Raw genomic sequence first — 19,074 nt, 5'->3', positions numbered from 1 at the left:
TTGACTCACCGATTTTTGCACCAACAAGCATGTTGCTACTTGGCTCTAAGAAAAAAAAAATGTTGCTACTTGGCCTTGAATTGATCGCACCCAAATGAACATGTTAAACCATAAAGCCCCTCTAGGTATATAGGCTGCTAAACTTCTCTCTTTAAAGTTTCATCCTTCACAAGAACAAAAAATCCTTGTAGATTGTATTATTAATTTACCCAAGATTGAAAAATATATATCCAATTTGTAGGATACTAATCCACTAACAGAATTATCCACAATTAATAATAGACCATCACCAAGTTGTATACATGGCAGGCCAATTATGAAAAAAGTTGTGTATATGATGATGAATGTGACCTACATTAATAACATTAATAGGAAGTTTTTTTGGTGGTTGATATTGGGATAAACTTGGCCTTTCAGCCGTATTGTATACCAGTGTGCGACCTTTATCTTGGTCATTGGCTTTCAATATTAGTAATAAAAATGATAATAATTATTCAATGAATATAAATCTATGATGAAGGAACCAAAAACTTAAATTTAAATTAAAAGAAAATAAGAAAAAGAAACCAGCTATCGATGAAATATTGCAGCAAAATCTTGGGGTGGGTGGAAGCAATAAACGAGTTTTATGGGAATTGACGTACAGAGAGATGAGGTAGTTGCATTTCCATCAGACCGTCTTTAACTCACTCTCATTTATGAATGATTCCAAGCAAACATTCATTTCGTGGGGAAATACCGCCTTCCCACAAAATAATTAATAACCTTGACATGTTAATTATTTGAGCAGAATCTTTTATTTTTCGAACTAATCAAAACTTAGATTAGAAGAAATAGGAAAATTTTGGGGTGCGTAGTGCTCTTTTTCCTCAATTTTTTTATGGGATTCACCAATATTTCAGTTTACACAACTCATTCCAACGAAGTTTCTATGGCTTTGTTTAATCGTTGATCTAACCTTGAGACCTTGAACTTTGTTTTGTCCATATATAGGTGACATTAAGAGAACAACTAATATTATATTATATGAGCATAAGTTAAGAAATGCATCTGAATTGGAGCTTTGGCCAGTTTGGCTGCCCTTAATTTAAATCTAAGAGCACCATGCCCAAACAACAAGGATACAAAGAAATGGATGGATTAAATGAAATAAAATTTTTATGTAATGAGTGTATATATATTATTATTATTATTTTTCATCATGTATCAGGTCATGGAAGAAGATAAATAAATATATAAACGTATACATTAGTGTTTTTTTGCCACATACACGTATACATTAGTTATTGATGATTAGTTTTTCTCGGGTAAAATAGAAACGGGGGAGTGCCCATTGACCAGAAAGGCAGAAAGAATTGAGGGGGGAGTGCCCGGATGAGTGGCTGGCTCTTGATGCAAAAAATTTAGCAGCAACCATTAATATATGTTGGGGGAATAGGATCCTAAATCCTGAGGAAGCGTGTTGGCCCACAGAGTCATAGAGACAGGCATCCCCTTTGAGAAAAAAAATGGTGCATTTAAGTCAATATATGCAGATGGGGACTTCTAGGAACAATCAATCAATCCAAACAGTCCCACACCCCAGACAATATTTAAAGCCAGGCTACTTTCAAAGTTTCCAAGCCTTGCACCACAAGAACCAGGTCCTACTAGCCTTGCCCACGTGGCTTATCTCTACACGTTGATCTTTTCAGCCACACTCTAGACCAATGGTCAGGATGCTTTGCATTGAATCAGTGTGCGCTGCTTTGATTAGGTCTAGTTATATTGCACAATCATGGAGAATTAAAGGACCATTAATTGGATGCTCGATCCGATCTGCGTGACAATAGAACTGCTAGCTATACATGCTTTTTTGTATCTTTTTGGTACAAGCTAGCTATACATGCGTAGCTACAGCACCATTTTGTATTTCAATTTTATAAATATCAATTAATGTGAAAATTTCTCATTTATTTGTCAGGGTGACAATAGAACTGCTAGCTATACATTCTTTTCTTTTTTTTGAGTACAAGCTAGCTTTACATATATTCTTTACATATTGTTAACCTATGGAGGCATTTGGTAATTTCAGGTGGAAATTAATATCACAATTAATTTACCATTTTTACTTTTTGTTTTCCCTTTTGGGTACTGAAACCAATAAATAAATTAAATTAAATAATATTGATCCCCCAAAAACCGTGATTTCCTTATATTGACCAAACATTAGAAAAGGAAATTACCTGAAACCCTAATCCCATAAGCCTCTATAGAAATTAATCATATTCCAAAGTCATTGATATATATTCTAAGATTTAATTATTCTACTTTCTGTATCTGCTAGCTGCAAACAAGTGTGTATATGCTAGTGAGGCACTGGAATTGAAGGGGTATGACAGTGTATCGATGTCATCGATCAGATTCAGGAGAGGAGGGTGCCAATAATAGTGTATAAGGGTTATGAGGGGGTGCCCGGCCACAACCATGCAATTAATTTAGGCAGGCATAAACAAAAGAAGGACCAAGTAGATGAAGAATTATAACTAGGGCAATTAATTCAAACACAATGAATTTGAACGGAAGGTACAGAAAGTAAGAACATGATCAGTAGCTAGCGAGTAACTAGTACTGGAAAAGAAAAAGAAAGAAAGAAAGAAAGAAAGAAACAAAATGAGAGCATTAACACTAGCCTCCCCATTTTTCTTCCCCTTTACCATTCTCAGCATTGCTGTTGTGCCCATAACCCTCATCAAACGTTACTGAAAAGGCTAAAGAAATGCTCTCAATGCTCATTCTAATTCTAAAGAACCAAAAGAAAGAAATTAAATAAAACTGATAACAGAAAGATATTACAGTCATTTTTACTTGAACAATTCTAGCATTGATGATGAACACAGCAGCAGCAGCAAAACCCCAACAACTCATATTATGATGATGACTAGTTATGAAGGGGGTTTGGACCTGTATGAACTATTCTCTTGTCTTCTCCGTACAACTTGTCCGGATCATCACCGCCGCCGTTGATGCCCACCCACGCATCATCACGAGATGGAGTACTCGAAGGTGCATGAAACGGCACTTTGTGGACAAGAAAACGTGCTTTCCTCGGTGGTGACCTAATTAAACGACCCGTCGTTTGGTCATGATGATGAATGCCAAAAACCAAACTTGTTTGAGCAAAAATTAAGATGACCCAGAAGAAGAAAATTGCATTAAATATTCTAGCTGCAGCTCCACCATGTCTGCTTCCTGCTCTCGATCTCGATTTCGATCTTGTTGTTACAGCAGTACTACTACTACCTTGTGTAGAGCTTGCTCTTATATGCATTGCACCAACTACCTATAAATGAAAGCTTCAACCAGCTAGCCAAGAGAAAACCATTAAACACCCTGAGATGGATATTGTGGCGGCCTCAGAGTCTCTAACACTAACTACTGTGCTACTACTGTAATGGAAGTGGGGTTTTGGTAATTATTGAGTGAATTAGCTAGGAGAGGAGATAGAGAGAACTTAAAACCTTAACTTGTTGGTGCTTTTTCTCCTTGTCTTGTGGGTCGTCTAGGCACATGATATTCTTGAGTCTTGACCCTTGAATCCGGGAACCTTCTTATATTTCTTATTTCACTAGTTCTCAAACACTTGGGACTTTGCACCTTTTAATTTACACTACTCACCCCTGCAACACCACCTCACCAGCTAGTACGTACTGCTCGCTTAGATTTTTTTCTTTTTCTTTTTTTCTTTGGTTTTGGGTTCTCGAATTGCTTTTGGGTATCTGTTTGGTTTTTGTGTTTTGATGTTTTTATATAAGAATAATATTGATGTTTCTCATGGCTCATATGCTATGCTGCTGCTTGGAGAGAGAGGGCGTGTCATGTGTGTGGGACTGTCCAGTATTGATAGCCGTTGTCTCCGGAACACATTTTTATATAAATAATATTCAAATCCTTTTTTTTGGTCGCAAATAATATTCAAATCCATATATGCGAAAATGGAGAGAGAGCATTGCTAAACAAACTCACTGGTCGTACCTTCTTTTGCGACTCACACCGTGCAACTACGGTGCAAGTGAAATTTTTTTTTTTTTTGGCCGGGGTGCAACCGTGCAAGTGCAATCTTTTTAACTAGCTATTGGTTTTTAACTAGCTACTTGAATGTAAATCTCTAATTTCAGAAATGGAAAATGTTTATGTACCGACTATTTTTTTTCAATCTATGTGCCATTCATTTGACATGATATATCTCTTCTTTCTTAATTTTTTTTTTAATAAATTTTATAAATTCTAATGTATATTGAGAAAAAATAGTTAGGACCAAAAGTTTGAGTAAATAGCATTGTCCATCCAATCAACACTAAAAAAATCAGTAGAAGTTCTTAATTTTATCCACTTCGATTTGTTTAAGTAACAACTTTTAAAATGTATCTTTGGACTATTTTGCCACTTTTATTTTGTAGGTTTAAACTTCCAATTATGTATAATAAATACATTTGAGAGCATTTTATATGACATTATTCTCAAGAGTAAAACTTCTATATAACTGAATGTTGTATTTATTATTTTTATCTCTTTTATTACGTAACTTAGTACGTAATGAAAGAAATAAACATATAACGTGAAAGATAAAATTTTATACTCTCTCAAATAGTCAAATTAATCTACATAATAGGCTAAGGTGTCTTCGTCGATCATAGTCAATGAGCCATCGATCATGGGTCCGTGCCATAATCAATCATTCACACTTGGACTAGTACGCAGAAAATGTTGACCAAAACGCATACAGCTACGCCTACCATATACGATTTTTTTTTTTGGCCAAGCCTACATATACGATTAGTCATGACAACTTCAATTTGGGAATGACAGCTAAACCAGTCGACCAATATCAAATCTTAATTAAATAGTATTAATGGAGTCAAAGAAACCTACATGACTTTGTCAACAAGAAATCAACGGTCTTGATTCTTTGATCTGACTGTTAATCGTTCCTTAAAATGACAGTGCCATGGATTTCATACGAAGACACTTCTGTTCTTTCTACTCCGTAGATGATACAACATGCATTGATACACAATACCCAAGCAGATTTTGGAGATGGGCCTATCTCCAGCCCAATCTCAGATCGCATGAGAGCCCATGACCCTAATTAGTAATACTACGAGACAACAGACAAATGAGCCTAGGGAGTAGGGCCCTATGGCCTATACGCATCAATTTATTTTCTTTTGCAAATACAAAATTTAATTTTGTAATTACAATAAAAGTTTTTCATGGATGTGATTACAATACTTAAATGGGCAATCACACCAATAAAAAAAAGTAATCTCTAACGATAAGAATTGCAATTGTCGGGAGTTCAAAAATTGCGCTTTATTTATTGTCTTTTTTTTTTTTGGCCAAATATATATTGTCTAAAACCAACAGTTGTATACACTGGAGTCTTTTATTTACTAATATGCTATTTTTTAAAAAACTTTCTTAAAATGGAAAAAAGTAAAACCAATAATTTCAGGGTAATGTTCACTATACCAATGGTGGAGGAGAGTGGAGACAAAAGAAGCAAAACATTGCCAAAAAAAAAAAAAAGGGTTGGGCAGGGCGGGTTGGGGTTGGGGTTTTTACTTAGAAATAAGAATCTTGAATTCTTGATAATACGGATATGGGAATATGCGCACGCACATTTCAGGAAGATTCGTGAGTTCATGCGCATCTACCCTTTGTCCTTCTCCAACTCAACGGGATTAACCACCCTCTCAATCTACACCCAACCCATCTCCTCTTCCCTCAGGGCTCAGCTCAACCAAATTGCCACATCTTTCCAGGTTCTCTCTCTCTCTCTCTCTCTCTCTCTCTCTCTCTCTCTCTCTCTCCCTCTCTGTGTTAGAATAGTACGTAATATCTTTAATGTGAATGTTGGTGGCTTGCTTTGTAATTAAATAATTAATGACCCACTTTTTGTTCTGGGATTTATTTATTAGTTGGATTCTGAAGAAATTTCGGATATTGGGTTTTGGTCCTGATTCCGGGTTCATTATGCACTTTTGGTTTTGATAACGCTTATAACATGTTTGATAAAACACGGCTTCCTAATCTGAACTGCTTCTGGGTCGTCCAGTTATGTTTGGTTTGACAACACGTGATATGGGTTTTTGCTCTAAACATCCGCATTTTTTAAATTAAGGATTCAAATTGTACCTGTAATCACAATTGCGCCAACTTCCTGGTATCCAGCTATGTACCCTTTTTTGTCCAAAGTCCTCCACAATGTCCAATTTGCTACTGCTGGACTAAAATTTAACGAGTTTCCTTGTTTGTAGCATTAAGAATGTAAGACCCAGACCCATATAGTCATATACCAAAACTTTTTGATATCTCTGTAACGGGTCTTATATACATGTTTAGATTAAATTCAATTTTATCCGAGTACATGCTTAGGTAAGCTAGTGGTGTGTGTGTGTGTCTTTCCAATTTTCCATCCATGCCATGAGGAGGCCTTCTAAGAAGGGAGCTGGCTAGTAGCCAAAGGGAGCCAGCTCCTCTCCAATTGCCAGTTGAAATCTAGAGTGTTCATTGCATGCAGGACCCGTGTTGGTCCTGTCCCTGTACAAGGGGACCCCATGCCTTGCACAGTTCGTGTTAAAGAATCTCCTTCTTCATTCCCATACAAATGGAGAGTTGCCTTTTCCAGCTTCCTAGTCAAAGAGAGCTCTTTTGTAGTGGCTACAGTACTCCCCCACCCCCTTAAGAACAGCAAAAGAATTATAACCTTATAAAAATCATTTACTTATGGGATAAAGAATTTCATGATTTTCTTTTAATGCACAGTTAAGTTGAAACTTCAATGGTGCTCAACATCATAATTTCTTCTGCTCTTGATTTGCAGAAATATTGCTGCTGTTGTGTAGTGCTACAATTTAAAGCAGGATATTGGCTCACTATACGCACACTTCTCCCAACTATTGCCAGCCAGTATTTGGTGGCAATAAAATTATTTTGGCTTTATTACAGAAAATTTATGAGTCCCCAGAGTATCCTGAATCCTAGTCGAGCCCTAGAGGGCATGCATGGGGTGCATGTGGTGCCTTGTTCACGGTTTGAATCAGAACAGAGTCAACAGACTACTCAAGATGGGGACATATCTCACTCAACTTGTGGAAGTTCCGCTACTGGAGCAACTCAGCAGCTGTTTATGCAGTGAGTGAAAAGCCTAATTAATGAGACTTTTTTATCAGCATGTGCTAATAATATTTCACGTACTGAGCAATTTCCATCGAAGAGACACGATTAAGTGATGAGAAATATATATTTAAAATAATTGTGATGGATTTCCACAGTTTTGAAGTCATTCTACATTCAATTATACATTGCAGAACAAATGCAAGCAATTTGACCACAATTAACTTTGTCTGCATGTTCTCCAGGAGAGTATGGCAGCACACACCACCATATTTGAAGCCTATCCAGGGTTGCATTCAAGGTAATATTCATGTAAATGTCTTTTTATCTTTATCTGGCCTGCAATCCTCTCTTTTCATAATAAATACATAGGTGTTTGCACATTTTCCCATTTTGTTAGGTGATCACAATTTTGCAGAAACAGTGGCTAATGTGCTTACTTCACTTCCGTTTATAGTTCTTGGAATCCATGCCCCAAGGTAATACCTTTATGCAAGTCACTTGATAGACATAAAAGTAATATCATTGATGCATCAGGCCTAATTTTTCTTTTCTCCTTCTTGGGGAAACAGGAAGAATATAAATACCAAGCTATATGCTAATTCATTAATCGGAGTTGGAGTTGCCTCAAGTTTATATCATTCTTCAAGAGGAAAACTAAGGCGATATTTGAGATGGGCCGACTATACAATGATAGCCACAGCAACAGTTGTAAGTCAGAAAAAATCCTTGAATAAATTATAGTTGGCCACTCTCTTTTTTATCAACATCAATGTACTTATTGATGGATGATGCCAAATTGCTTTAATCAATATTAAATCCACAAAATGATTGTAATGGTTTCACTCAAATTTGAATGTATGGAATTATGTATTGAATACAATTCTTAGAGCTTAAGAGGCCTTCTTTTCTTTGAAAACGAAACTATTCTTTTGAGTCTGACTTGCTTCTACTGGATTTCAGAATTTTCTCACAATCATTGTGTTTTCTGCATTACTCATTAATAGTCTAAGATATATTGCTTCTTCACCTCCTGCTATCTGAACATTTATCTGGACTATTCATCTGAAACAAGGGCAGAGCCACTTCAAGGGGTGGGCTATTGCCAAGTCCAGCCAATACACAGCCCACAGAGAAAAAGTTCAGCCCAGCCCACATCCCAAAAAGAAGATTTCAGCCCACCCCACTCTTAAATTCTGCCTCTGTCTCTGAGATTATGAAGCACTAGGATTAACCTTTGAGGAAGAGATTTGACCAAAGTTATATATAAACCAAAAGTTGCCCTGCCCCCACAAGATTAATGTTGATTTGACTACATGAAATTTTAATATCTCTTGCATGTGCATTTGCTAAGCATATTTTCTATGAACATTTTGATGAAATCAATATTTGATACCTAATTATATAGTGATAACGGTTCATTTGCATGGCATCTAAAATCAGACAAGTATTAACTTTTCAGTTTGCTGAGCACCTACGTTTGTATTCATTCAAACTCAACTTTAGCAAGGTTACATGGATTATGCCTTGTCAGTGTCTCATGCGTCCCCCAATAACTCTTAATTATCTACAGTGTTACCTTCCTTTTCCAATAGAATAAATCTGCTGCACAAGAACTACTTATCATGAAATAACAAATAAAATATGTTTTTTAAGACACAGAAACCAACAGCATGATGTGTGATTTCTCAATATAGTTTGCCTATATTTTTATTTTGTGTCTATCTTCCTACACAAATAATTAGTTCTATCTCTTTATTTTTGCAGTGTCTCAATAGTGCACTCAGAAATGAAAACCCAAAATTACTGATGGCAGCTTCTGCATTGTTTCTACCTATCCAGCCTCTGATGGTTTCAGCTGTTCACACTGGAATGATGGAGGTAACTTGCTAGATTTTGACCACTGTTCATCAAATTTATTATTTCTACTTGATCTTTTCTGTCATTGTTTTAAATCATTTTGGTGTTTTACAAAACCATTATTACTCCAAGGGTTCATCAGTTGAATATTTAGTGTTTTGCAGCATGGATGAACATATGTTCCAGCTGGCAAGGTAGTCCATTTAAGTTGGTTATTTTGGCTACTCTTTACAGTGATGGATTTCAGTGAATTATTTATTTTTCCAGTCAGAAACCATTCTGACTTCAGCATTGTGGCTTTTTGTGGGTATGTTCATCATGTTACAGCTTAGATCTGGGTTTTGTAAGGTTATATCCTGGTGTGTGAATGTATATAGTATGATGAGCTAGTAATAACTAAAACCAACCATGATTTAACATTTAAACAAACTTATAAAAACTGCCATTTAAAAAGTTAACTAAAAAATATTCGGTTTTAATGTATTCATAGAGTCTAATGTCTACAACTTGATCCACATTTGTGGTTACTGTGGTTTATGACATCTGCCTTTGGGAAGCGTTATGAAAGTAGGCTGTTTACATCATGAAATGCTGATTTCTGAGTTAAAACTAGTCAGTTTTCCTGTAATCATATTAAAAGGAATCAGGTTAATAATTAGTCATAGCCAGGTTACTTAAAATTTAATGTTAAGCTCCTCTTTCTGCTAAAATGGTTTCCCACTTTTTTCATTTTCATCAATATATTTTGTTTGCAGGTATCTTTCGCAAAAAGAGCATTAAAAGAGCCAGAGCTAAGGACGGCCCACAATATGCATAAGATGTCCTCACTATTGGGAGGTGTGCTTTTTATTGCGGATGACGTGTTTCCCAGGACTCCATTCCTTCATGCTGCATGGCATCTTGCAGCAGCTGTTGGTGTTTTCACCTGCAATAAGCTTCTAGAGTAGCAGCAGCAGCAGTAGTAGTAGTTAACTAGTTATCATCGAATCCAAACATCAGCAGCTACACCCGGTGATCTATCTGCTTATCATTTTAAGACCATGATTCCATTCTTTTTGCCCTCTCAATGTTCTGTTGGTTACTGTTGCTTTTGCTGTTGCCATGAATATTACTAACTAAAAGGGAAAAGGGAGGGGCCTGAGGGGTGTTGTCTCATACTCTCAAAAGTCAGATCGAACAGCTTTCATGCATGGGTACTGATGGCTTCAACCTCAACCCATATTGGGTTTTTAAAACCTCTTGATCAGATGTAGTCGTATATTCATTATGTTCACCAAAATTGGCATGTAAATATAATATATTCATCATCATGTGTTGTTTTCTGTGAAATATAGTGGCAACCAGAATATCATCACATGTGTTCGTTTAGTAGGATTGTTAATGAGCAGATCAGTAGATATTTCATATTCATCTATGAAAAATCATGTTGAAGTTCAGTGCCATCTTAGAGCTAGAATTCATGAGTAATGGCATAATGGTTTAATTGTATGTATTTCATTAATTAGCATCTCAGGTTGCGAATCTGAACAAGAGTCATATAGCTTATACCTACACCTACCATTTACAAGAAATTTAAAATAACATCTTTTTTTTTTTTTTTTTTAAGAAAAGAAAAGAAAAGAAAAGATTTCTTATTGCCCATATATTAAAATGGATCTACCCTTTAATAAATTAAAAACTGGTGCATAATTACTTAATTAGTAACTGTAGTCTATGTAGAGTCCCCTTATAGTAAATTACTAAATTCTCCCCGGTATCCCACTTCATGGCTCTGCTAAAGATGGTGCAAGCATGTACCCGTCAATATCTGAGAGTAAATTCAATGGTTGGTAAGTGATATATATATATATATATAATGGTTAGTTTTATATTAATTTGCTAATTAGAAAATTCTAGAGCATTTTTGTATGTATATATATAGGTATATATATATAGGGAGGTGATTTTCGCACTCCATTTTTCTCCATCTACACTCTTTTATTTATATATTATATTTTTATATGTTTTAATTAGTTGTAGTTCCAAGTTTACCCTTACACATGTTTTCTAAACTTCATCTTCTTCCAAAACAATTCCTTTAATTTCCGTTCTATGCCTCTTTCTCTCATCTAGATCACCAGCCAAACTTATTTATAAGGACAAACACATCTTTATAGTCTCCCAACTCAACTATATTATTTCAGCCATTCCCACCAAACTCATCCCCAATTTTATAGTTGATTGAAGTTGAGCATTAAGACATATGTGATAAGAATCACCACAATCATTAAGTACAACGAGTCAGGACTTGGAAGCCACGTACAAGAGGGATCCCAACCATATAGGAGTACCATTGTCTTAGTTCATACACCCAAATGCAGAAAACAAACCTTCACCTTCTCTAGTTTTCTTTTCTTTAATTTTCTTGTCCTTTTTGTCCTTGTTGTTGTTGTGGATAACCAGTACTATAAGCTGAACTGAACTCTATGGACAAAGAGCATTATCACATGATAGGAGTGCTTTGCGAAATTTTACATATTAGATCTACAAAAAAATTTCTTGGTGGATAATGATAAGCAGTGGTAGTTGATGGTGTTTACCTCCTCAAAATCCAAAATAATCATCGAGCTCTTAAATCTACACAGAGAAAATCTTGTATGAACCTTAGATAAGTAGTAAATATATATATGCTTTGGGTATGAATTGGTTAAGTATCTGTATGAAAGAAATAGGCAATTTTTTTATAAAGATGAAGTTGTTTAGGAAAAGTCAACTGAGGGTAAACTAGAGATTTTAACTTATACAAATATTTTCAAAAATATTTATAAAAAAATAGGAGTGTAAGTGGAGAAAAATGGAGTGTTCCCTATATATAATATGTCTATCTACTATACTCTTGTACAAAGCACATCCCACATTAATAGGTTAACGCACACACCATAAACGTTCTGCATAAATGATTAATGCCATAATTAATCATTTATGAAAATGCCATCATAATTATTCTCAGATCATTTTTTTTGAAATTTCCCTTTACTTTTTTTTTTTGGGAGAAGATAAGAGTTACATTATATCAATAACATTATCTCGTTTGAGATTTAATAAAATTATGAGGTTTAAATCTTTTTATTTTGACCAAAATGCTCATCTATACTATTATAAAGGAAAACTGATTCGGATGGGGTCAACACTTCATCAAAAATTAAATCGCCTAAAATATCTTTTATTAAAAAAAAAATAGTCAACACAAAATAGTTATACTTAAGAAAATATTTAGGATTAGTTGGTGAAGGTGAATGGTGTAGTGAATTAGATTATAATATATAGATCAATGCTCGATAAAAAATAAAAACTAAAACTAAACTAGAATTGCAAAATATTGTAACAAGACATAAAGCTTTTTTTTTTTATGAAATTTTATAAACTAGAATTAAAACTAAACTAAAATATGATAAATGAAGTGAAAATTTAATGAATCATTCTATTAGAAAGAATAATTAGAAAAATTGTATCAATATCCAGACCTTAAATGTATATAAAATAATTGTATTATATAAATAAAAATAATTATAAATAATATATAATAATAATAATTAAAGGTTCATTTTTTTATGATTAGATAATTGTAAGACTTATTGACTTTTAGCGTGTAAAGGCTTATCTCATGGATGCTAGTTATTTAATCAAAAAAAGACTTCTACGCGTGTAAAACATGCAGTACGTGTATCCTGCATATCCCACCAGGTACTTGTAGTATTTATATATATTCAAGTGAGAAAAAAATTAGTACTACTATTGAAGGGGTTCGTACAAATAATTCAGCAATATTAATGAGCGGTAATTGATAAATTTAAGAATAGCGTACATGCAGCTGGATATTATATCATATAATACATTATACATATATATTATTATAGGTCAACAATAAAGAAGGTCGTTGGCTACAGTACGAAAGCATCAATCTGTATATATTTATATATATATATCTAATAATGATCTTAAAAGCTAGCTAGGGTTTAATTAATTATATAGGAACAAAGTATCAGTGGTGAGGTAAATTGGTACCTAAGAGATAAATGAGAAAGCGATAAGGGACAGATAAATTATGGCAAAGTTTGCATGGGGATCCGGTACTTACGGACAAGGCAACCAACCACGTGAACTTGGCCATAAGTTAAGAATCAATTATATATTTTGTGAACTAATTTGAATTTTATTTTATTTCACATATTGTATTTGTGCACAATTTAAATGATTAGACAATTACTAATTTGAATTAAATTTTACATGAATGAATTTGAGGAGGCGTAAAAAATGGACAATTTGGGTCATTAAACTGCATTACTAAATAGTATTAGAAGAGAATGTTCTTATTTTAAGAAAGTAAGCTCATCCTTACTTGCAACTCCTTATATGCATGCATAGTATAGTTATAGAAGTACTTCAAAAGGCTTGGGGGCTTATGGCCACCCCAAATTTTTTTTTTTTTTTGCAAACATATATAAGCTCTAGCTAGCAATGTACATATACAAATTCTGTAAATATATAATAAAATGAGACCACATGGATGACCATGCAACTAACTATTGATCTATAAAAAAATTTCTCAAATTTATTTGAAGATCCAAATCATTCATCGCATATATAAAATTATATTTATGAAGTTGTCTACTACATATCTACAAGCAATTCTTATTGAACAGTGTAAACAGTTGGTTGGAGGCCCAATAATACCACGTATCCACTCTTGTTCCAATCTTATTAATAGGCTCATAACTAATAAGAGACATACATACATATAAGTGTATGAAGCATTTACAATATTATTCAACCGTTATAAATAGCGTACGTACGTAAGTAATCAATAATTGTCGGGCTAGCTGAATTGTTACGTCTCTCGATGAATTGATATATATAACTCGATCCATTGCCCCCCGGGTTATCGCCTGGATCTGTCCGTCGCAGTAGGTTGCAAGCACCCTGCAGACAAGGGGTGATAATAAGATAACAGTACTAGGCTACTAGCCGACAAACTTTTGGGACATCATATATGTATACGACTGAGTCACTGTCTATAACAACATAATAGAGGTAAGCGACAGCTTTTAATGAGACAAAAATATTCCGAACCCGATATGTATTATTGCCAAAAATAATATACCATATACTCTATAGACTATATAGTAGACTATGTGTTATGTACACACTACATGTGTGGTCACGGTTTATCTCAGGGTCAGTAGACGTTGGTTTTTTCAGCTAATTATTAACTTTTATCATAGGTTATTTTTTTCTATTTGTACTTGGTTTAAGGTCAATTTGGTAAGGTTGTGAAGTGCTGACGTGAGACAATGTAGGTGTGAAATAAAGAACCCCCCCGACTTGCTTCTTTTGACCCAATTTTTTATTTTTTATTAAAAAAAAAAAACACTTCTAAAATTTATAACCAGATACCTAATCTATCAAAACATCATTTCAAAACAACATTTTTCTACCTAATATTAACCCCAAATGGCCCCTAATGACTTTTATATATATATATATATTCCACTATTGTATTGTCCGCCAACCCCCAGTACCATATATATATATATGATTATACTATTCGCTAGCGCTGCTTAATTCAGTTACAATTTAATTACATCTGAGAATCACCTATATTGTGTGCCTGTGTGGAATATTATTTTCCTTCTCATGTGAAATATATAGATTATAGTCGGCCTTACTTTGTTATATATATGCACGTACGTTTTGGAATTGGCCTGAAAGTATTATAACCAGCTAGCTGTGAGAATGTGGAGTGTTATTCCACATTAGAAAAGTATAATTTTACATAATAGCTTATAAAGATTTGTGCTACTCCTTTCATTGTCAATTAATTTTGAGATGTATGCCTAAATTTCTTCACTGGCTATTTCTTTCTCTCAAATTCTCAATCGATATTCTCTTCTTTACCTAATAGTAAAAAAAAAGCATTCTCTTCTTTAATTGGCTCATCAGTACTCGACTTAATTAACCTAGCTATTTCCCTACGGAGACAGAGAGTACAATAGAGCACTTTAAATTTGCTTTCTATACAGATACCTTTCACTATAATTATTCAGAATGTGGAATATATATGATGGGTTGCAGCGGTTGTAGATCATATGAGCTTAACATGCATGACTACCATCTAAAAGCTGAAAACCTTGATCCTGCAGTCGTCATTCAAAACCCTAGCACCACTACTACTACTATTTCTTCCAATACCCCCCAGAATCCTCTCACTTGTTTAATAACTACAACCCCTCCTCCCACTCTCCCACTAATATGTCTCCATTGATCAACCACCACCGTCATCATCAGGGTACGTGTACGTTCCATCTATTACTTCATTCATTCCCCATTTTAATTTAATTATATATATATGATGTGTGTGTGTGTGTGTGTGTGTGTTTATATGTACAGTTCGTGCGAGTAGTGATGAGCAAGGCATGAGGATGGATTTGAAGGATCAAGCAGCTGCAGCGGGTAAACAAATCTCGCGATGGAAACCAACGGCAGGGCAGTTACTTGCCCTAGAAGAAATATATCAACGTGGAATAAAGACACTAACAGCGAAACAAATCCAACAGGTTACTGCACAGCTTCGACAATATGGAAAGATCGAAGGCAAGAATGTGTTCTACTGGTTTCAGAACCACAGGGCCAGGGAGAGGCAGAAACAACGTTGTGAAATTATGATCATGAATAGGTCGTCTCACTCTAATAAACAACAAGCGCCATCCACTGTTAACGAAACCCTCCTCGAAAGCAAGCAATTTGCAGGTACACGCGCATACTAATTAATAAAACCGATCACAAGAAAGAAATGTTCTAATTCCCATTTATTAAGTTCTTAATTACTAGCTACCTCATCATGTGAAAAGACGGCAAATTCTAAATAAAAACCGGACTAGTTGTACTACTTCAACCGATCACAGTTTCTGTTTTGGTTAATTTTTTGTAAGAATAATCTTTGAATGATGTTTTAAAATATGAACGATTCCGATTATTAAACTGTAGGTTCAAAAATAGTATTCTTAATTTTTTTAAGTAAAGACATCTTTACTTGAAAATTTTTTCATATATATATATATATTTTATACAAAGGAGTAGTGATTGGTTGAAGTAGTAGTATTAGTCTTGTTGTTCGCTTAGATTTTAAATTTACAGAAAACTTGATTTTAGTCCCTAAATTATGCTCAAAGTTCAAACGACAATTTAATACCTAAAAAAATCAACCATATTGAGATTGGGATAAAACTTACATTAAAAAAAAAAAAAAAAAACAAAGATTTCACAAATTTTGGAAATTGGGTACATGCAGGATGGACAAGGACTAGTCTTGAAGTTGAGCAGATGAAGTGGACACCGTTTTCAAACTGCACTAGTACTCTTTCAGAGGTCTCTCTCTTATACATATTTATTTTTTACTAAATTATATCTTAGTACTAATAAATTTAGTGTAATTGACCTTAACTTAATAAGTTGGTGTAAAAGATAATTTCTAGATTTTTTAAAGATGCACTTATTGTATTTTTATAGTTGCACTAGCTTTTTTACATATATACTGATTTTGCAGATGCACTTGTTTTATTTTTACATATGGATCGACTTTTTGCGCAGATGCACTTGTTGTATTTTTTTGTACAAATGCACTGATTTTTTTCCATGCAGATCGAGGCCCTTATTTGAATTTTGGTCTTCAACTCAACTTACTTGACTAGTTGTCTTTAGACCAACAATTTTAGTTGTTGGACCTTACAGTCTAATGCACCCTTAATTTTTTCTCTGTTTTGTACTCACTACTACTGTAGCCAAGTCGGCATTGTGCAAGCTGACTCATGCAAGGTAGCTAAGAGGCATCTAACAAAATCATGTGAGAATTGTCACTATATATATATATAATTAGAGAGCTGCTATTTGCACACCTTTTTTTTCTTTTTGCACACCCTTTTTCTTTTTCTTTTTTCACTTACACACCCCACACACTCACCTCAAATTCAAAAGCTCTCAACACATACCCAACTCATTATCAAAATACCCTCATTCATTACACACTCCATCTTTCTCTGTCAACACACAATCGCCATCAATTCTCACAAGTTCTCCCTTTCTCTGTATACACACACCCACACACCTCCCCAACCTTCTCCTTTCTCTCACCCTATCTTTCTCTTTCCCACTCTCTCTTCTTCCCTCTCTCCCTTTCTTTGTCAATACACACCCACACACCATGACACCCTCAACCTTCTCTCCCTCTCTCCTCTTCTCTGCATGGCGCGCAGCACCACCTTGCACCTCTCTTTCTCTCTCTCTCTCTCTCTCTCTCTCCTCTTCTCTAAATGGCGCACAACCACCACCACCACCATCTTCTTCTTCCCCTTACCCGAGCCAAAACAGCCACCACCACCACTTATTTTTCCTCTCTCTCTCTCTCTTCTCGCCCAAGCAGATAGCAAAAAAAAAATTAGGTGCAAGTGGTTCAGTGGACCAATGCCAAACTCATCGGTTTTGTTCGACAGGTACTCGCCGAACAAACTTAGTGTGTTCGGTGGGTACCTGCCAAACGAAACCAATGGGTTCGGCACTAGTCTGCTGAACCATCTATGCCCAATTTTTTTTTTGTTGTCTGCTTGGGTGAGAGAGAGAGAGAGAGAGAGAGAGAGAGAGAGAGAGAGGAGGGGTTGTGTGGTTTTTTTCCTTGAGTTTAGTTTTTTTAGTAATAGGGGTGTGCAAAAAAAAAAAGTGTGCATATAGCAGCTCTCTATAATTAATATCCATTGATAGTGGTTACTGATACTAGTATCTAAGGCCCATGAAATGAGATCGATGTTATTCAGTTGCTTGAGGCAAAATTTCTAGTAGTGCTAGCTGAATTAATTACGTAAGTAATGGTTTTGTTCATGAACCAAAAGGGTACGTCACGAAAATTAGTAAGATTGGAAATGATCGAAATTAATTCATGAACGAAATTAATTAAGGTGGGAATTTAATTGCTCGATCATATCTAGATGCTTTTGTTACTCATGATGCATATATATATGTAGGAATCTGGTAATTCATCAATGCAAAGAGCAGCAGCAGATATGGCAGGAATGGGGACACGTGGAGAGTCAGGATGGACTGAATATGAAGAGAGAGTAGTGCAAAGTCTGCAAGAAAGGGCGATGAGCGAACTAGTCCTCAAAAGCCATCCGGCCTCCTCCATATCGCAAATAGCACCGTATCAACATTTTGGTGTGGTGCTCACACCCAACAAATTGTTAGGACATCATCAATTCGCGGATAATCATGGAAAAATTAGAGACGAGACCACGTCGTCTAATGATCAGAAAACTACACTTGAGCTCTTTCCACTTCACAGCGAAAATCTTAAGGGTGTTAACACCAACTATTTACCTATCACAACCACTGCAGATACTACTACTGCAGATCATTTCATGGAAGCAGACCAATTTTTTATTTAATTCTTTGAGGATCGAATATAGCTAGAAATATCCTTAATTAGTACGTTAAGGGTAATTGTCAACTTATGTAATATGTTTGCTTCATATGACTTAGCTAGATCGAGTACATTTGTATCATGCATGCAGGGTACGTACAACACTTGATAATTGATTAAGAGCATGTTTTTGTTTGGAATTTATGCATCTAAATTCTAAATTAATCACGTTAGTTGGTCCATGTATTATATATGTGTGTGCACGTACGCAAAGTGATATATATCTGCAATGGCATGTAACCTCACCCTTTGGTTGTTAATTGATTTTGAGTTAAATGGTTTAATTTTTATATAGTATCGAGATAGATAATTTAAATTATGTCACACGTGAGAGGACATGTTGACAGTAATTTATGTTAGAAATGTAAAATCTTACCTTATATTAATTATATAATATATAAATTATTTATTGTCAATTAATTTTAACTTGAATACTCATATTTCTATATTTTTATAGCATAAGTAATTTCACCGAGAATGTGTAAGACAGCCTTCACTTAAAAAAGTGATATATACATGCAGGAGGACAGTTCATTTGCCTAAATTAGCAA

The 19,074-nt window shown here is 34.8% G+C and overlaps 2 protein-coding genes across 4 annotated transcripts; both read left to right on the top strand.

Annotated features, from left to right (window-relative positions):
• Positions 1–5,603: 5,603 nt before the first annotated feature.
• Positions 5,604–10,369, top strand: LOC147295601 (uncharacterized). Of its 3 annotated transcripts, XM_086232102.1 has the most exons (8): positions 5,604–5,804; positions 6,866–7,176; positions 7,404–7,459; positions 7,559–7,637; positions 7,731–7,869; positions 8,926–9,039; positions 9,183–9,212; positions 9,774–9,882. In XM_086232102.1, the coding sequence occupies exons 1-7, from the start codon at positions 5,685–5,687 to the stop codon at positions 9,189–9,191; spliced, it is 828 nt and encodes a 275-aa protein (XP_086088228.1). In that variant the 5' UTR covers positions 5,604–5,684; the 3' UTR covers positions 9,192–9,212; positions 9,774–9,882. The 3 variants fall into 3 exon arrangements, with proteins under 3 accessions (XP_086088228.1, XP_086088227.1, XP_086088226.1); XM_086232101.1 differs by lacking the exon at positions 9,183–9,212 and having other exon boundaries at positions 5,607–5,804; positions 7,577–7,637; positions 9,774–10,369; XM_086232100.1 differs by lacking the exon at positions 9,183–9,212 and having other exon boundaries at positions 5,609–5,804; positions 9,774–10,369.
• A 5,107-nt stretch (positions 10,370–15,476) lies between these two features.
• Positions 15,477–18,488, top strand: LOC147295600 (uncharacterized). Its single transcript, XM_086231275.1, has 3 exons — positions 15,477–15,804; positions 16,346–16,422; positions 18,069–18,488. Exons 1-3 carry the CDS (start codon positions 15,477–15,479, stop codon positions 18,486–18,488), a joined length of 825 nt encoding a protein of 274 aa, XP_086087401.1.
• Positions 18,489–19,074: the final 586 nt, after the last annotated feature.

Source organism: Dryas octopetala, chromosome 2 (genome assembly GCF_963921425.1).
Source record: "Dryas octopetala chromosome 2, drDryOcto1.1, whole genome shotgun sequence".
Lineage (NCBI taxonomy): Eukaryota > Viridiplantae > Streptophyta > Magnoliopsida > Rosales > Rosaceae > Dryas > Dryas octopetala.
This window is presented reverse-complemented; position numbering and strand designations above follow the sequence as displayed.